Genomic DNA, 19,296 nt, shown 5'->3' on the forward strand with positions numbered 1-19,296 from the left:
CACCAACTGCCTACTCTGAGTAATTACTCACAGCATGTGCCTGATATATACATATTACATACATACATACGTACATACAAACATTAACATCAACATAAAGAATATTGGTAGAGCATTCCCAACAAAACTTCTACCAAGTGTAAATATAACAGGACAGACGTATGGGACAAACTAGAAGTATATTCTGTCACAGAGTTAACTGCTCTGTTGATGTTAATATCTCCTCGAGAATCAAAGGACAAGAAGATGACAATTGCTTTGAAACCTCCAGCTTGTTTACCCAAATTTACATTTATATCAATAACAATTGATGCAACAATGGGGTTATATATCTTTGGTTAGAAACCAGCTCCTTCCGTACAGGAAAACTTCAAATGATTGAAAATATAAGAGTACATACATACATGCATACATACAAACATACATACATTCACACACATACATGCACGCACATGCATATATAAGTACACACACACACACATACATACATATATACATATCACTCCGTTTCATCACCTGAGATGAATATGCATCGCTGAGGAGATCTAGCAAGGCTGGAATATGTCTGTTGGTTTTCCCTGCTAGCTTTATCTGCATTGTTCATATTTTCCAAAAATTTGCATTGGTTGATATCATAGGAGTTATTTATTATTCTGAGAATTTGAGCACCGTAGCAGTTTCTTTTTCTCTGAATAATTGTGAGGATAATCGAAGTTTTCCAACTCTATATTACGTATGTGAGACTCTACTGCGTCAGTTTTTTATGTATCCTTCTGAGGGAAAAGTTTAGGTACACTTATCTTTATAGTTCGTAAGTTTAAAATACAAAATGGGATGTAACTAAACTTAACTGATTCATATCAGCAGGAAATCATTTCTCTTCAGAAATATATAAAAGTACTTCTCTCAAGCGTGCGCGCACACACACACATACACACTCAAGCATTATTGACAGATAAAGTGTAAATATAATCACGAGAATTTTCTCTCACTGTCACTCGTTTTTTTAAAGACTTTTTTCAATTAGTAGTCCACTCGTGCCTTTACTCAACAGCATAGCAATATTTCAGAAGGTTAATAGAAACAATTATTATCGGGAATGATCTCGTGAGTTGAAGCTGCTGCTTATCGAATGCTAGTTTTTTCTTACGTATATTTTTCAAAACAATTTAGTGATCCAGAATCGAATATTTTCATGTGAAAGAATTTCAAACGAAAATATGTTGCCTGTTTCTTTCCTTCAAAAGTATTTGATATAGTTTTAGTACCAAACAAGTGTCTTACATATACGAATCTGTACTGATTGATAAATTCAGCTTTACATTATCTAAAAATGGCAGCTTACAGAACAAGGTAAGTACACCTAACAAAAACAAGCTATAAGAAAATTTATTGACATTCATTACAAAGTTAATTTATCGTATATATTCTTCTGTGAAAATTTTGTTTTAATTTAATTTTAAGTTTCCATGTTGACAATTTCTATATTACTTACTGCCGGACAAAGTTTGCCAGGTGTATTAACGACACGCCTCCTTTACTCTTTCTACAACACTTCTCAAAATCTACAAATGCGAACTATGTTTTTATTATATTTTATCCTATTTATTATAATTTGATGCTACAGATCTTTATATTTAACTTGTACGAAACTTTCATTTTCCTTGATATCGACTTATAACTATCAATTCTCGCTATGATTTTCATTGTTTATAATTCTCAACACTATCAATCAATCAGTTAGGTGTTTTGATTATAAATCACAATTTATTTATAATTCTGTTCGTGTATTATAACAGAAACTATTATTATCATTATTATTATTATTATTTAAGTTGCATTTAAAAATATAAAATTATCGTTAGTGTTGTTAGTACAGATTATCGTTATAAACTGAGTGACAAAAGTGGAGTTGTGACAGCAGAACTACAAATAACATGCTTTATTAGTTTCGGTTTATTATTTGTTTGTTCAAATCTCGCCCGAATCGACTTCGTTTTTCATCCCATGCGAGTTCACACAATCAGTACTTGACATGTTCCGTTCAACCCCTATCTCTTACTGTGCCTTCTGTCAATATAAGAAAGTATTACCATTTGAGAGTAACCTGAATGCCACACACTGTCATACTCTATTCTGCAAATCTTGCGTATCTGTGGAAGAAATAATCATTACTGGCTGTTAATGTTTAGCTCCTGGTCAATCTGATTGAGCAGAGCTATGATCAAAGACTTTTCATTCACCCCATCCGTTTCTTTGCCATTGTGTATCTTGGATTAATGTAGTTCAAGGTACACTGTATAATGCTGCCTCTCGTTTTCAGTACTTTTACGGTATGATTTGGGAGAGTTTGGCCTGCTATTTCTAATGGTTCCAACGACACAGTTGGCTCTGTTTTAGAATTGTTCTAAGGTCCAGCGAGTGTGCTTATGCTGTTGGAAAAGGCATGAACACCACAGGATCCTTTTCCCTAAAACCCTGGGCCTTTATGTAATTAAACATTATCCTTAATTAATTTGCTAATATACACTAAACATTCACGTCATATGCAACTAAGTCTAAACCTATTTGTTGTTTATTTACTTATTTAGATTAAAACAGTTTGCCAAGGTATTGGACACTGAAGAAATTGATATGGAAAGCTTACGCAAATTATGTTTCAGTGGTAAATATAAATTTATTTGTCTATTTTCCGAAATTTCTGTCATTTTTTATAATTGGTTTCATATCTATCGCATATTGTTTTGCATTGCTTGTGAAAACGTGCATTGTTTTTATATTTGAAACTTGTAAAATACGGACTTCTCTAGTAACTTCATTAATTACATGTGGCGGAGATTTACAATATTCTTCAGCGACTGCTTTCAGAATTGAAATAAAAAAAAAATTCCATTTCAGATTATTATAAATGTCGAAATATATTTAGGTTCTGTATTTTGTGTTTTGTTATATCACAATGGTTGCTGGGTTGCTGCTATCGTCTTGTTTTCTGATATCGGTTTGTTATCATCATTTCGAATGATTATGGTCATCTACAAATAACGTAAATGAACCGCTGAAAGTGTGTTTCCTTTTTTGTCTCTCAACGTAAATGACATTATTTATTATGTTTTGTTTTGTTTCTTTTTTGACCTCTATTAATCTAGAATTTAAAAATTAATGGAAAGGATCCTAAACATAGATTTAGTCTCAAAAACAAATCAAAACAAAAATCTGCGTTATGTTTAATTATCGATTACAAACATGGTGTTTGGAGATTAAAAAAAAAACAAAAAAAACTTCGTTTTTACGTTCATTTCTAGGAATAGTTTTTTTTATTTAACCGTCATCTCTTGGTTGAATAACAGATTTTTACTTTAAACTTGTAGGTGAAAGTTTGACATGCTAATTACTGTTGTCAGTAAATCAAAGTAAACATTAATGTCTTGTGTAATTCAGCTATTAGACGGGCGTCAATTGTTAATTTATTAGATGACCGGTTGAGCAATCTTAAATAGAGAAAAAATGGACTTTATTTTAAACCTGAAGATTAGTTTATTTTAAATCTGTGAAGACTGCCGACTGGAAGGCAAATCTTAATAGGCATTTCATAGGAAACTTGATGCTTTTCTTGGTCGGGTGTAAAAACTTTGTTTTAGAATTCTTTTGGTGTATAAATTTCGACTTTTTTTTCTTTTTGGGTGGCTGGTGTGTGAGATGCAGTTCGCATATTTCGTTGTTTTTGCCTTTTTTTTTTTTTTTTTTTTTGTGATAAATCAGAATTAACCTAACGAGGACTTTTTTCAGCACGAAGTAACCATCTTTCCTGCGCACCTCACTACCTCGACATACACACTTGCAAAAGACAAAAAAAATAAAAAAAGAAAGAAAGAAAGAAAATAGCAGCTATTCATAATCTGTTGGTGTGCTGATTAAATAAACGTTTTTAAGGTTTCCAATTACATTGTAATTCTTATGGCTGACTTTCTTTGTAAATTTTCTGATTATCAACCCACTCTGCTTCGCTGAAATTACCACGGCATTTTGTTTGACAGATGTTCTAAAGCTTCATTCGAAATTTAATTTACATTTACAAGTGCTTTATACAGTTTTATTTTCCACCTGAGACTGTGTCATTTACACATTATATCAATCAAGCTGTTTCTTTATTCGTAAGATAGTCTTATATTTTCTTTCTCTAATACCTTGTTTAGAAGGGGCAAAGTATAATGTTTCTATCTAATATGGACATATTACTTAACTCCTATGACATATCTCATTGATAAAGGAATTATGAATTGTATTACAGAAGTATACTTATATCATTTTCAATGATGTCATGTCAAGAATCATCATCATTGATTTCATGTCTTTACCATGCTAGTATGTGTTGGACGAGACTTATTGGAATAATATTATCCTATGTCTGGATGCTTTCCCTATTGTTAACCGTTACCTGTTTTTCAAATATTTGAGGCACAAATGTTTTGTGCTACAAAGAAGTTGCCCTTTTTTAAATTTTTTTCCCCCCATTTTGGATATTTGTTTATACCTGTAACTTGAACACTCATTTTCTGGTTCAAAGTTAGCAGAATCAAAAAGCTACTAGGAATTCGGTACCCAAGTTCAGCTTTGGTTTAACTTGATTCTACAATGAAATCACATTTATCAGTATGATGATGATGATGATGTTGATGGATTGCTTAAAGGCATCTGCCATTTTGTTGAAAACTGTTGATTTTATAGTTAATGATGCAAGTGTGACTGTGTGGTAAGCAGTTTGCTTCCCACCCACATGGTTCCAGGTTCAGTCTTCCTGTGGGGTACCTTGAGCAAGTATCTTCTACTGTAGCCTCAGGCTGATCAAAGCTTTGTGGGTGAATTTGGTAGACAGACAAAAACTGAAAGAAGCCCATCATATATGTATATATGTATAGATATATGTGTGTTTTTGTGTCTGTCCCCCACCACTGCTTGACAACTGGTGTTGGTGTGTTTATGTCCCCATAACATAGCAGTTCAGCAAAAGAGACCAATAGAATAAGTACTGGGGTCGATTCATTTGACTAAAATTCTTCAAGCAGTACCCCAGCATGGCCGCAGTCTAATGACTGAAACAAGTAAAAGATAAAAAGATGTGTGTGTGCCCTTGTCTAGACGTCACATGAGAGTTGTAAATGAGCATCATTGTTATACATGCAAGATTGTTTGTTTCCTATTTCTGTGGGGAAAATTTAACTTTCCTTGGAAATAAGTCAAGGACAGGTACTAAGGAGGGCAGCTGTAGGAAACCTGTCCCAGCAAATTCCAGCTGTAGGAAACCTGTCCCAGCAAATTCCAGCTGATCCATGCAAGCATGGAAAGTAGACATTAAGTGATGATGACAGTGAATGTTAAAATATTTTCATTTGCAAACGATAAATCATAGGTCTGTTGGTTCTTGATGATTGCAGCTCAATGTAATGATGTCATGTTGTCAGTTATAATTTTCTTTACCATGGTGTCACATGATAGATATTTGTTTACATGGTAAGCAGCAAGTATGGTAGGCAATAATCTCTTTTACTAAACAAAAATTATGGAGTAAAAAAATTTTTGCATGAAGTTAAATTAGATGACTAACTTGGCTGTCGGTTATATTGTTAAATAAATGTTTGCTCATGTCATATCACATGTTACAGTTGTAAACTATACATGTGGAGAGACCATTAGATAATGAAATCCATGCTTCATATCTGATGTATAATGACATTCTGAATTGATAAACAGTACAAAACATGTCACTTTAGTTTAACATTTCCTAATGAGCTTCTAATTTGTACTCTTCCGAAAAACAGTGAAAACTGAACAAGAACCTACAATATCCTGGGTAAGAGAAACAAACCAAACAATTGAGTAGCAATGAACAAAGAAATTGATAAGAGAATGAAAAACATACATACACGCATTCATATATGTGCTGGTGCTACATCCCATGCCAGTGCCATGTCCCATGCCAATGTCACATTCTGTGCCAGTGCCATTTTCTGTGCCGTTGTCACATAAAAGTGCCAGTGCCACATAAAAACACCCAGCACACTCTGTAAAGTGGTTGGCATTAGGAAGGGCATCCAGCCATTGAAATCATGCCAAAACAGGCAAAAGCATGGGTAGCTCTCCAGCTGGTCAGCTCCTGTGAAACCATTCAACCCATACCAGCATGGAGAATGGATATTAAATGATGATGATGATGATTATATATATATATATGAATTTTCATTTGATACAGTTTAAATAATGTAAACAATAATCAATACGACATGCTTAACGGATATGTGTTGTTATGTGGCTTCACACTGTTTGACACCACACATACGTTAAGTATGCTATATCGATAATGTTTATACACACACACACACACACACACACACACACACACACACACACACACACACAATGGTTTTATTTAACAGATCGTGCATATGAAACTACTCAGTATGTGTAGTAAAATTTATGGATCTTTTTTAAAACGGGGGCCACATTTTTCATTAATGTTTTACGTAGTGTTTTTGGTACCGAAAGGCTTTCAAACTTCGTATACTTATCTATTTTGTGTTATAGAACAGAAAAATACTTTTGTATTCGAATTTATTTCATGTAAAAAATTGTCTTATTTCGATAATTTCAACCATTCACTGACAAGTATTCAGTTGTTTACATTTACTCCTTTGGCTGATTAAGCGATGTAAAGCGTATTTAATCTCCATACCTTCGTTTTATTTGCTTTTTTCATTTTAAATTTGCTTTAACCCTAACCCTAACCGTAGGGTTAGGGTTAGGGTTAATTGTTTCAGAATCGTTTGTTTATGTAGTCGGCACTTAATGTATATCGGCTGAATGGACGTCAGTGATTGGTTGAAATTACAGAAATACGACAACTTTAACATGGAATAATTTATGGATTTCTGTTTTTTTAAAGAAGACTAAGAGAAAAAGATGTTTTATATGACACATTCTACCAGTGTTCCAAGTTTCAAAGTGTTTCGTTAATGAAAAATGTGGCCCCCGTTTTAAAAAAGATCCAAATTTATTCAAAACAGGTTTCCACCTTTTACTTTTAATTTTGTGTCCAATTTTTCACAGTGACAGTGAACATGTAAATCATCATCATTATCATTTTACACCTATTTTTCCATGCTTGAGTGAAGTTGATGGATCTTCTCCAGCCCAGCATCTTGTTATAGTCTTCTTTGTGGGCCTTAGCCATGCCTACCTTAGATCTTGCTCTCACACAGGTTCCTTCCATTCAAACACACATACATGCACACACATGTTTCTGCATTTTGTTGATAATCACTCTGATTAAACATCATCACTGTCTTAAAATCAATTTTTCCATGCTTGCATGGATTGGACATTTTATTGAAGCAGATTTTCTTCAGCCAGGTACCCATTTCTGTCATCAACCCTCACTTGTTTCCAAAGAAGGTAATATTTCTACTTGGTCATAACATGTTTTCACAGACTATTGAAAATGAATGACACTGCTTATATGGTAGTGACACTCATTACAACTACCACATGATCACACACACACACACACACACACACACACACACACACACACACACACACACACACACACACACAAAAGGTTCTTTCAGTTTTTGTCTCTCAGATCCACTCACAAGGTTTTGGTCAGTCTGAACAACAGCAAAAGGCCCTAGTGTCACACAATGGGACTGAACTGGACAAATTTCTGAAACTGAACTGAAACAAACTTCTAATCATGTATTAATTATTACTGTCATGTTTTGATGTTTCTTTCTGTATATTGACTTTATCATATCAAGTTGACCTGGAATCCTGAATGACTTGCTAGATTTTGCCTTTCACCTCCTGAATTCAACAAAATAAGTACTTGTCTGAAAGTACTGGTTTTGATATGACTGACTATAACCTTTAAGGGCAGTGACCTAGCATTAGGACACCTTGCTAGGTCACTGAAACCAGTAAAAGAATTAAAGAATAAACAACTTACTTAATTTGAAATATTAGAGAGTAATTATAAATATAGATAATGATATGATATTACGTTTTTGGATTTGGTTTGCAAGATTCTTTATGTGAGTTTGTGTGTTGAAGCATATTCTGTTGTGTCTGGGGAGAATCATTTTCCTTTTGTACCTTATAATTTAACACACTCAAGAGTCAAGACTATTGAAAAGGTTGCAAGATGCAATGAAAATTCAAGGAAAATAAAAATAATGAATAAGTGAAAATTTTACCAGTGAGTGTGTTAAATTATAAGGCACAAAAAGAAAATGACTCTCCCCAGACACAACAGAATATGATATTGACCTTTTTCTTTAGCTTTGACTACACATCATCATCATCATCATCATCATCGTTTAACGTCCGCTTTCCATGCTAGCATGGGTTGGACGATTTGACTGAGGACTGGTGAAACCGGATGGCAACACCAGGCTCCAGTCTGATTTGGCAGAGTTTCTACAGCTGGATGCCCTTCCTAACGCCAACCACTCAGAGAGTGTAGTGGGTGCTTTTACGTGTCACCCGCACGAAAACGGCCACGCTCGAAATGGTGTCTTTTATGTGCCACCCGCACAAGCCAGTCCAGGGGCACTGGCAACGATCTCGCTCGAAAATCCTACAGGAGCCAGTCAGGCGGTACTGGCAACGGCCACGCTCAAAATGGTGCATCTCATGTGCCACCCGCACAAGAACCAGTCCAGGGGCACTGGCAACGATCTTACTTGGCTTGCCGGGTCTTCTCACGCACAGCCCATTTCCAAAGGTCTCGGTCCGTAGTCATCGCCTCGGTGAGGCCCAATGTACGAAGGTCTTGCCTCACCACCTCAGCCCAGGTCTTCCTGGGCCTACCTCTTCCACGGGTTCCCTCAACTGTTAGGGTGTGGCACTAAATATAAATGTAAACACATACATTTTATGGATATATATATATATATGTACAAATTGCCAACACTTGGGGCTCATGGTCATTGAGTCACTCTGTACATCCTGCTGATTATTTGAAATAAAATAAAAATGTTTATGTACACACATACTTTTCTTATAGAAGAGTATATACAGGATGTTTAGGCTAAATTTAACAGTTTGCATAAAAGAAAAAGAGAACTCAATATCCCATCCAAAAATATAAGTACTTTAAAAAAATTAAAAAATACCAACTTGATTATGGCTGGGAGATTGCAGTTTTCTCAAAGTTACCCCCCCCTCAGCTTTCACTATGACCTCAAGATGGCTCCAGAACCTGGCTTATGCATTTCTTACTGTGTCCTTGGGAAGATCTTCAAACACATTTTTGATCTTGGTCACTAGCTTGGTGTTGGTATTGCTGGCTGGTGTCTTTCGCAACCATGCCCTCACTAAATAATCTATAAGATTACAATGAAGGGAATTGGGACGCCAGAAATGGGAGTTGAAGAAGTCATAGAAATTCTTCGACAACCACTTTTGACTCTTTCTGGAGGTGAATCTTGTGGTCGCACATACAGCGTTCCAGCAGCAACCCTTTCTATCCAGAATTTGACCAGTCTCCAACAACTTCACATAGCTAGCTGAATTGAGCTTAAGGCCCTATTCAAAATGGGGGGAAGGATTCCAGCATGTGAACTCAGTCAGAATACCTGCTGCATCCCTTCCTGCTGGCCACAGCTTCATAGTCTCTGTTGCAGCTGTCCATGTCTTGCCACCTTTACAGTGTTCACAAAGCATTAAACAGCAATCATGATGTCAACATTTTGATGCCTGATGTGAATTATTATATGATACAGGTTATTCTTTTCCTATATTCAGATCGTTTCCAGTCCTCCCTGTCAGCTAACTTTTTCTCATCTATATCTTGAATCATTTTGCTGTCCAATGCCATTGACACTTCAAGCTGTACCTGAAAGAAAAACAGCATAAGAAATCATCAAATTTTGACTGAACTCCCTGTATATGTATGTGCTGGCTCAGTGCCAGAAATTTTTTGAAGGGCGGGCACAAGGTCAGAAGGGAATACAATTCCAGGAGAAATGGGCGTAATAACATTATTTAGAAGGGTGCACTTCTTTTCTTGAGGTGGGGCACATGCCCTTCAGGCCCCCCTTGGGTCCACCCTTGATGTGTGTGTGTGTACTACAGAGGCATCAAGCTGTTAGATCAGGTTATGAAAGTTACGGAGAGGGTCATAGCCCAACTAATTAGGGAGCGAATCAATTTAGATGAGATGCAGTTTGGGTTCGTGCCAGGTAAAAGCACCACTGATGCCATATTTCTAGTGAGACAGCTGCAGGAGAAATATCTAGCCAAGGATAAACCTCTGTACCTGGCCTTCGTTGACATGGAGAAAGCCTTTGACAGGGTCCCCCGATCCCTTATCTGGTGGTCAATGAGGAAACTTGGGATAGAAGAATGGTTAGTAAGAGCTGTGCGAGCCATGTACAGAGATGCTGTCAGTAAGGTGAGGGTTGGAAATGAGTACAGTAATGAATTCCGGGTAGGGGTCCACCAAGGTTCCGTCCTCAGCCCCCTCCTATTTATCATAGTCCTCCAAGCGATCACAGAGGAATTCAAGACAGGCTGCCCCTGGGAGCTCCTCTATGCTGATGACCTTGCACTAATTGCGCAGTCACTATCAGAACTAGAGTAGAAGTTTAAGGTGTGGAAGCAAGGACTAGAATCGAAGGGCCTTAGAGTCAACCTAGCTAAAACCAAAATCCTAATAAGTAGGAAGGTAGATAAAACACAAACCCCTTCAGGTAGATGGCCCTGCTCAGTATGCAGTAAAGGAGTAGGTAGTAACTCTATAAGATGTACCCGGTGCAAGCTATGGACACATAAGAGGTGCAGCAATATCAAAGGCAGATTAACCACGAAGTTAGTTTTTGTATGTGGCAGATGTTCAGGTGCAATAAAGACTGTAAACAAACAGGAAACAACTTCTATCTCATTCCAGGGAGAAAAACTAGAGGTAGTCGATAGCTTCCGCTATCTGGGTGACCAAGTTAGTAGTGGGGGTGGGTGCGCTGAAAGTGTAACTGCTAGAATAAGAATAGCCTGGGCCAAGTTTAGAGAGCTCTTACCTCTGCTGGCGACAAAGGGACTCTCACTCAGAGTAAAAGGCAGACTGTATGACGCATGTGTACGAACAGCCATGCTACATGGCAGTGAAACATGGGCTGTGACTGCTGAGGACATGCGTAAGCTCGCAAGGAATGAAGCCAGTATGCTCCGCTGGATGTGTAATGTAAATGTGCATACCCATCAGAGTGTAAGTATCTTGAGAGAAAAGCTGAACATAAGAAGCATCAGTTGTGGTGTGCAAGAGAGACGATTGCGCTGGTTTGGACATGTGGTGAGAATGAATGAGGATAGCTGCGTGAAAAAGTGCCACTCCCTAACAGTTGAGGGAACCCGTGGAAGAGGTAGGCCCAGGAAGACCTGGGCTGAGGTGGTGAGGCAAGACCTTCGAACATTGGGCCTCACCGAGGCGATGACTACTGACCGAGACCTTTGGAAATGTGCTGTGCGTGAGAAGACCCGGCAAGCCAAGTGAGATCGTTGCCAGGGCCCCTGGACTGGCTCTTGTGCGGGTGGCACATAAGATGTACCATCCTGAGCGTGACCGTTGCCAGTACCGCCTGACTGGCCTTGTAGGGTTTTCGAGCGAGATCGTTGCCAGTGCCCCTGGACTGGCTCTTGTGCGGGTGGCACATAAAAGACACCATTTCGAGCGTGGCCGTTTTTGTACGGGTGACACGTAAAAGCCCCCACTACACTCTCTGAGTGGTTGGCGTTAGGAAGGGCATCCAGCTGTAGAAACTCTGCCAAATTAGATTGGAGCCTGGTGTAGCCATCCGGTTGCACCAGTCCTCAGTCAAATCGTCCAACCCATGCTAGCATGGAAAGCGGACGTTAAACGATGATGATGATGATGTCAGTGTTCCTATAGTAAACAATAATTCCAACTTGCACCCCACCATCTTTGATGTCTGCAACCCTGTTGACTAAAATGTATTGAATGAAGTATAATTGATTTATTTTATTTGTGACTAATTAATTATCAAATATTGTAATCACTTTATTTTAGAGTGATATTGTAGGAACAGTTAGCTGCTAGTGTAAGGGAACTGCAATAACTGGTTGCATCTAACTTAAATTCTGAGTTCAAATTCCATTGAAATTAATTTGGCTTTTCATCCTTTTGTTGTGGTTGTTGTTTCTAGGTGAGCCCTGATCAAAGAGACCTATGATATCAAAGGCATCATGGTTTTTTGTATATATGTAACTACATTGTCTTGTTTCTTTTTTTTTTTGTTCATTTTTACTTGTAAGATGGATGCGTGTGATTTGAAGGAGATTTGATTGTTGTTTCTAGCAGTTTGAACAGTCAGTTAGTGGTTCTCTTGTCCTTCAAAGGATTTATAAATGACATGATGATAATGATGATGACAGATATATTTTGCGAGGATAGGTTCTCTTAATACATGTACCAAAGTTAAATATAAATATTACAGAAGCTATGCTTTTTTGTTTGTTTGTTTGTCTGTTTGTTTGTTTTAAGGATGTAGAAGGTTATTATTTAATATATTTCTGTGTGATTAAATATGACATGTTGACATAGAAAACTATTATATTTGTTTTATATTTTTCTATGCTTTTTTAAAAAATATGTTTAATGTGTTTTTGTTGTTTGGCTATGAATCGTACCACTCCTATCCTTCATAATACTTGAATGTGTTTCAACATGAGATGTAGTTGTGACTTGTTATCAGTGATAACAATCCTTGTGTGTATATTGGTGACAATATAGGACTGGCTTTTGAATGAAATGCAGCAGCTTGGGTTGTTGTACAGTGTTGTTGTAATTTAGCCATAGGTTAGCCCTGGATAAGCAGACCTATGATGAAAGACCTCCCAACCATAGCCATCCTGTTTTTTTTTTTTTGTTCCAGACATACTATGTCCCAAATTACATTCTACGATGTGTCTTTTTTTTTTTTTTAAGATGTGGTCTGATATGAAGGAGATTTTGTTGCTATTTCTTATCGGTTGAGTAAACATATGAAGGCTCCTTCATTGGCTTGGTGTTACATAATTAAATTATATAGAAGCTAAAGATAAGTAAACGAAATGAAATAAAAAAGAAAATAACATTTGAAAAGTTTCAAGTTCAGTAGATACTAATTATTCTAATTATGTAATGAACAGATATTCTCATGTGAAGCATCCTGTTGTATATTTTACATTTATTTAGATTTTCTGTTGTAAGGCCAGAGTTAGTTTAATAACTAAAATCACTCTTGTTGAAATTCATGTTGCAAATTATTTGCGTTAATTGATGGCCTGTATGAATAAAACATCTAAGTGGTTCTTTCAAAATTCTTGGTGAGATGATACAGCACTTTCCCACCTTAAAATTTCAGTAGAATATTAATATTTTAACCCAGTTAAATGTGAGAATCATAGGAAATATGCATACAAAATAAATTTGCATTATGCTGAGCCAACAACAGAGCCATTGTCTTTACGTGGACATTCAGTCTACTGGAATTAGCTGTCAAATCTCCTTCAAATCACTCTTATAAATGAGGATAGCATTGGAGAGGATAACATTGTCGTCACAGATGGAATGTTGTCGATCATGTCTGTTCAGTAAAGCTAACCTGTGACTGACTAATCAACATGTATTATGTAATTACTAAAAACACATTTTAATGCTGCTGTTCATCATCACCATCATCATCATCACTATCGTCATCATCACAACCAATACCCAGTACCACCACTATCATCATTATCATTAATATCATGGCAACAAGCTGGCAGAGTTATTAGCACTCCAGCCAAAATGCTTAGTGACATTTTGTTCACCTTTATGTTCTGAGTTCAAAATCCACCAAGATCAACTTTGCCTTTCGTCCTTTCAGGGTCAATTGGTACTTATTTAAGTACCAATTGAGCACTAGGGTTGGTGTAATTGACTCTCCACAAAATTATTGACCTTGTGACAAAATTTGAAACCATTATTATTATTATTAAGATGGCAAGCTGGTAGAATCATTAACATGATGGACAAAATGCTGAGTAACATTTTGCTTGTCTATATTCTCAGTTCAAATTTTGCCAAGGTCACCTTTGCCTTTCATTTTATTATCATTATTTTAAATTTATAAAGTTAACAGAAATGTTTCTTTGTCTTTGAATGCAGGAAACATTCTGTTGAAGCTGTAGCTTTTGTTAATTTTTGATGGTAAGAAAATTGCCATTAGCTTCAACCACAACCTCCAGATGACTTCAGAATCTCCTCCAACTCTTCTGGATGGTCTCCTTGTTTAAGTTGGTGAATGCTGCCTTAGTCCTTGCCTTCAGTTCATCTTTGATGTTACAAGGAATTTTGTTGGTCTCTCGCTCAACTGAGCCCCACACATAATAACCAAGGGGGTTGCTGTCTGGGGAGTTAGGTGGCTAGATGTTAAGGGTGATGTGGTTGCAGAAATTGTCTGAAAGCCATGACTGGGTTCTCTTGCTTGTGTGGCATAGTGCAGAGTCCTGTTGCTAGACATAGGGTCTTCCAGCAGTCACCCTCTTGACCCAGGGCAGCACTACCACCTCCAGGCACTTTATGTAGGCCTCCGTGTTGAGTGTGAGGCTGTGTGGGAAGATGAATAGAGGCATAACGTTGCCATCATTAGTGGTCACTTCAAACACCATGATGTTGACTGAATGTTTGATTTTTATCACTCTTGGTACATATTTTGGGATGACGGCTAGCCAACAGTTGTTCTGTGTGTTCATCATCTGATCTTGGCTGAAATTTTTCTCTGAGAAAAACCAAAGCATGTTCTGTTGGAGGAGATGCTTGAGTTTGTTCAAAAGCTTCGTAGCGTGATCTTTCCTCTTGTCCTTGATTGTTTGGGATAAAAATTGGCCCTTTCTCATCTTGTATGAGGAACACAGAATGTCTTCATGCACTACCTGCCTAGTGAGAAACTCAGACACTCCTATGTCCCTGGTGATTGACTTGGAGGGATCGTTGTCAATCATGGCCTCAATCTCACCAACAAATTCAGGAGTTCTTTTCTTATCAGAACAATCAGAGTGTGTTTTCTGAGCTGCCATACCTTTAATCCTCTGCACTGTCCTGAGATTGACCCTCAAACACTCTGAAATGTTCATATTGGAGCATCCGGCACAGATGCCAAGCAGTACAGCATGTGATTTCCAAATTTCTGGCAGAGTAAATTGCGACATGGCGTTGTTTTTCTCACAGACAGTGCCCAACTGACTCTACTATACTGTGTAGTCAACAAAATCAAAAACAAACAATGCGCAATCACAAAATAAAAAATATAAAATGGCAACAATTTACTCATCGCACTCTGTATATATGAACCTGAAATTATGTGGTTGCAAAGTGCATTTTTTAACCACATAGCCATGCCTGCACCTATTTCTTAACCATATATAGATATCATGATCTGTATTTACTTTGTGTACAGCAAGATTTGGGATGATTAAATTACATCTAGGCAGGTTCAGGCGCTCCCTTCTTAAGATGACAGTGTGTTCTACACATGCAGTTCATTGGCACATGACATCCAGGGACACCATCATCATAAAAGAGAGAAGTTATTCCCCTATGATGTATGGTACAGGGACCAGCATATTTTGAATCTAAACCTGCCTAGACATATTAAGATTAAATATGCAATTAATAATTAGTAATAAATATGTAATTAGTAGTGTGTGTGTGTTTGTTCTGCCCACTGTTGGACAACTGGTATTGCTTAAATTCCCCTTAACTTTGTGGTTTGACAAGAAAGACTAATGGAATAAGTACCTAACTATATAAAAAAAAACAATTGTTGATTTGTTTGACTTAAACCTTCAAGGTGGTACTCCAGAATGGCTGCAGTCTAATGACTGAAACGTGTAAAGTAAAAGATAAATTCTCTCTAATCTGATTAATAATCATAAATTCTATCTAATATGATTAATAATTCATAATGATTAGGCTGGTTTCCATTCACCACTCTGATTTTGATTAACTGATTCGTTTTCTGGCAAATGTTAAAGTTTGCTATTTGAAGTAGTTGCGAGATCCTAACTTTTACCATTCTTAAATCCTGGATCTCTTCCAAAACAATATCTATCATATTTCTACTGCTCAGTATTTTTAGATATCTGGAATAAAGTTTGCACATTTTCTCCAAAGTAATTTGCTGTAATCTGAAGAATTGTCTTGGGTTAAAAAATTAGGTTACATGGTTCAAAAGTAGTTTGCATGCATTGTGATGGAAAATAAATATTTGAGGAAGGTTTTGTTTTGGGAGGAATTTAATAGAGAAGTTCATTATATTTGACATTAAATATTATTTTGATACTAAAATTATTCTTGGAATTGCTTATTTGTCACAGAATTGCTATTCATTTTTCTATGCACAATTGTTTGTTCATTTGTTCATCAGAGCTGCTAAAGGGTGGTCAGCCTTAGTTCAAAACCCACTGAGATGTACTTTGACATTCATCTCTCTGTGGTCAATAGATAAAGTTCAAGATGGATTCCAGAGTCTATATAATCAATTGCTTCTCACCCCACCTTGAAAAATAAACTCATAGAATAGTAAGAAACTTCTATTCCTTTGCCAAAAATATTATATAAAAAGCAATTTCATTATTTACATTCGACAGATATTTGTCCTCATCTTGTTTGTTGTTAACACATTTCGGCTGATATATCCTCCAGCCTTCTTCAGGTGTCTTGAGGAAATTTCGAACCTCGGTTCTCGTTCCTAAGGCATTTTTCAATGTTGTTATTGTTCAGGTCATTGCTTGGAATCGAACTCGGAATCTTGGAATTAGTAGCCTACGCTCTTAACCACTACACCATATGCCCGTGGGCAATTATGGACTGAATTTTAGGGCTTATAAATCTAATATTTTTCTATCCTTCCTTAATACCAGTTCCCATATGCTGCTCATATCTGCACTTGGTCTTCTTAGGAGGTTGTTGTGTCCTAGTATATGTGCTGCTTCTTTTAGTTTTCGTATTTTCCAGTGGTGTTCTCTGTCTATTATTTTAACTTCATCCCACAGGGGAAGGTGGTCTCCATTTTTCCATACATGATCAACTATACCCAATTTATCAATATCTCCTCGTGTCACAGCTTTGTGATGTTCCTCTACCCTTATTATGAGGGGGCGGCATATTTCGCCTTTGTATAACCTACCACAGCTGTATGGGATGGAGTACACGCAGTCTTTGATCATATTCTCTTCTGTGGGTGGTTTTACTCGAAAGAGATATTTGCGAAGCATTGTATTACTCTTGAATACGTATCTTAGCGGTTCAGCAAAAGAGCCTGATAGAATAAGTACTAGGCTTTCAAAGAATAAGTCCTGGGGTCAATTTCTTCAACTAACGCCCTTTAAGGTGGTGCTCCACAGCCAGATGACTGAAACAAGTAAAAGAATAAAAGAACACACACATATATATATATATATATATATATATATATATATATATGATGGGCTTCCATACAGTTTCCACCTGTCAAATTTATTTACAAGGGTTATAGTAGAAGACACTTGCCCAAGGTGTTGCGCAGTAGAATTGAACCTGAATCCGCATGGTTTCAAAGGGAGCTTCTTAACCACCGAGCCATGCCTGCACCTATCTAAAATCATAGAATATTTTATATTCATCATCATCATCATCATCATCGTTTAACGTCCGCTTTCCATGCTAGCATGGGTTGGACGATTTGACTGAGGACTGGTGAAACCGGATGGCAACACCAGGCTCCAGTCTGATTTGGCAGAGTTTCTACAGCTGGATGCCCTTCCTAACGCCAACCACTCAGAGAGTGTAGTGGGTGCTTTTACGTGTCACCCGCACGAAAACGGCCACGCTCGAAATGGTGTCTTTTATGTGCCACCCGCACAAGCCAGTCCAGGGGCACTGGCAACGATCTCGCTCGAAAATCCTACAGGAGCCAGTCAGGCGGTACTGGCAACGGCCACGCTCAAAATGGTGCATCTCATGTGCCACCCGCACAAGAACCAGTCCAGGGGCACTGGCAACGATCTTACTTGGCTTGCCGGGTCTTCTCACGCACAGCCCATTTCCCACTTTTCATTTATTTTGTAAGATATCAAAATTTTCATCACATTACTGTGTGTATACCTAGTTACTAACATGAGTCCACAATGACTGAAATGGATTTGTGTCAGTAACCAGGAAATACAGTGGTGTTATAAAATATAAATATAGTTTTTATCTTGTTTCTTTTGATAGTTAAAATGACTCTTCCACACAACACAAGATCTCAGACCAAATCACTTGCCAAACAAGTACAACTTTGATCTTATTTAAATATTTATTTTCATTCATGTAATTAAGGCATATCCATATATTGCAGTAAAACAACCAAGGGTTGAACTTTACTACTATTGACTGCTTACAGAATGTATGATGAGAGAGAACTCTGACAAACTAATAATCATGATGGACTTTCTCATTGAAGATAACTTATGAGTGTTCTGCTTTTGCTGTATGACCTGCACAAATGATTAGTTTATTGTGATGAAATGCATGTGCCATACATTAGCTCACTCCCTCCATTAAACCAACTTTACCTGAACTGATGCATGGTGGACCACACGTCAGGTGCCTAAGTGATTGCAGAGCAATGTGATTGAATTGTTTTGCTCAAGAACACAACACACCCCCTGGTCTAGGAATTGAAACTATGATCTTGCAATCATGAATGCAACACCCTAACCATTAGGCCATGCATCCTCACTGGATACAATGATGATGATGATGATAATTTCAAATTTTGACACAAGGCTGGCAAGTTCGTGGGAGTGGGGTAAGTTGATTACATCTCCGTCCTCCTTCTCAAATGGTACTTATTTTATCGATCTCAAAAGGATGAAAGGCAAAGTCGTCCTTGGCGGCATTTGAACTCAGAATGTATGGACAGAAGAAATGCCACTAAGCATTTTTCCCAGCACAGTAACAGTTCTGTCAGCTTGCCGCCTTAATAATAATAAGAATAATAGTACCAAGAGCACCCAGAGAGTGCAAACCTCCACCAAGGCAACACCAATGTCCTCTCAACGATTAGCCGGAGAAGATTTTTAAAATGAGAATATCTGAAATAAACTCGACTGCTCTCACAAACGAGAATACTAAAGATAAACCCTACCAATCTCAAAAATTAAGTAACAAAGACGGAAAAGCAATCCAGAATCCTTGTCCGGTACTGGATCAATCCCAAAATCTAATCAGTTTGTGCCAGT

At 37.3% G+C, this 19,296-nt stretch overlaps 1 protein-coding gene across 5 annotated transcripts in view; it reads left to right on the forward strand.

Moving 5' to 3' along the window:
* The first annotated feature begins 1,314 nt into the window (after window positions 1–1,314).
* Window positions 1,315–19,296, forward strand: part of LOC106875833 (TBC1 domain family member 13) — a 95,061-nt gene continuing 77,079 nt past the window's right edge. For 2 of the 5 annotated variants that reach the window (XM_014924119.3, XM_089360418.1), the window contains exons 1-2: window positions 1,315–1,353; window positions 2,592–2,665. In XM_014924119.3, the coding sequence (XP_014779605.1) occupies window positions 1,334–1,353; window positions 2,592–2,665 (94 nt within the window). In that variant the 5' untranslated portion in view covers window positions 1,315–1,333. Of the gene's footprint in view, window positions 1,354–1,603; window positions 1,645–2,011; window positions 2,491–2,591; window positions 2,666–19,296 lie in introns of those variants that run through there. The other 3 variants (XM_089360397.1, XM_014924118.3, XM_089360410.1) reach the window with 3 other exon arrangements.

Source organism: Octopus bimaculoides, chromosome 1 (assembly GCF_046866305.1).
Source record: "Octopus bimaculoides isolate indiv1 chromosome 1, ASM4686630v1, whole genome shotgun sequence".
Lineage (NCBI taxonomy): Eukaryota > Metazoa > Mollusca > Cephalopoda > Octopoda > Octopodidae > Octopus > Octopus bimaculoides.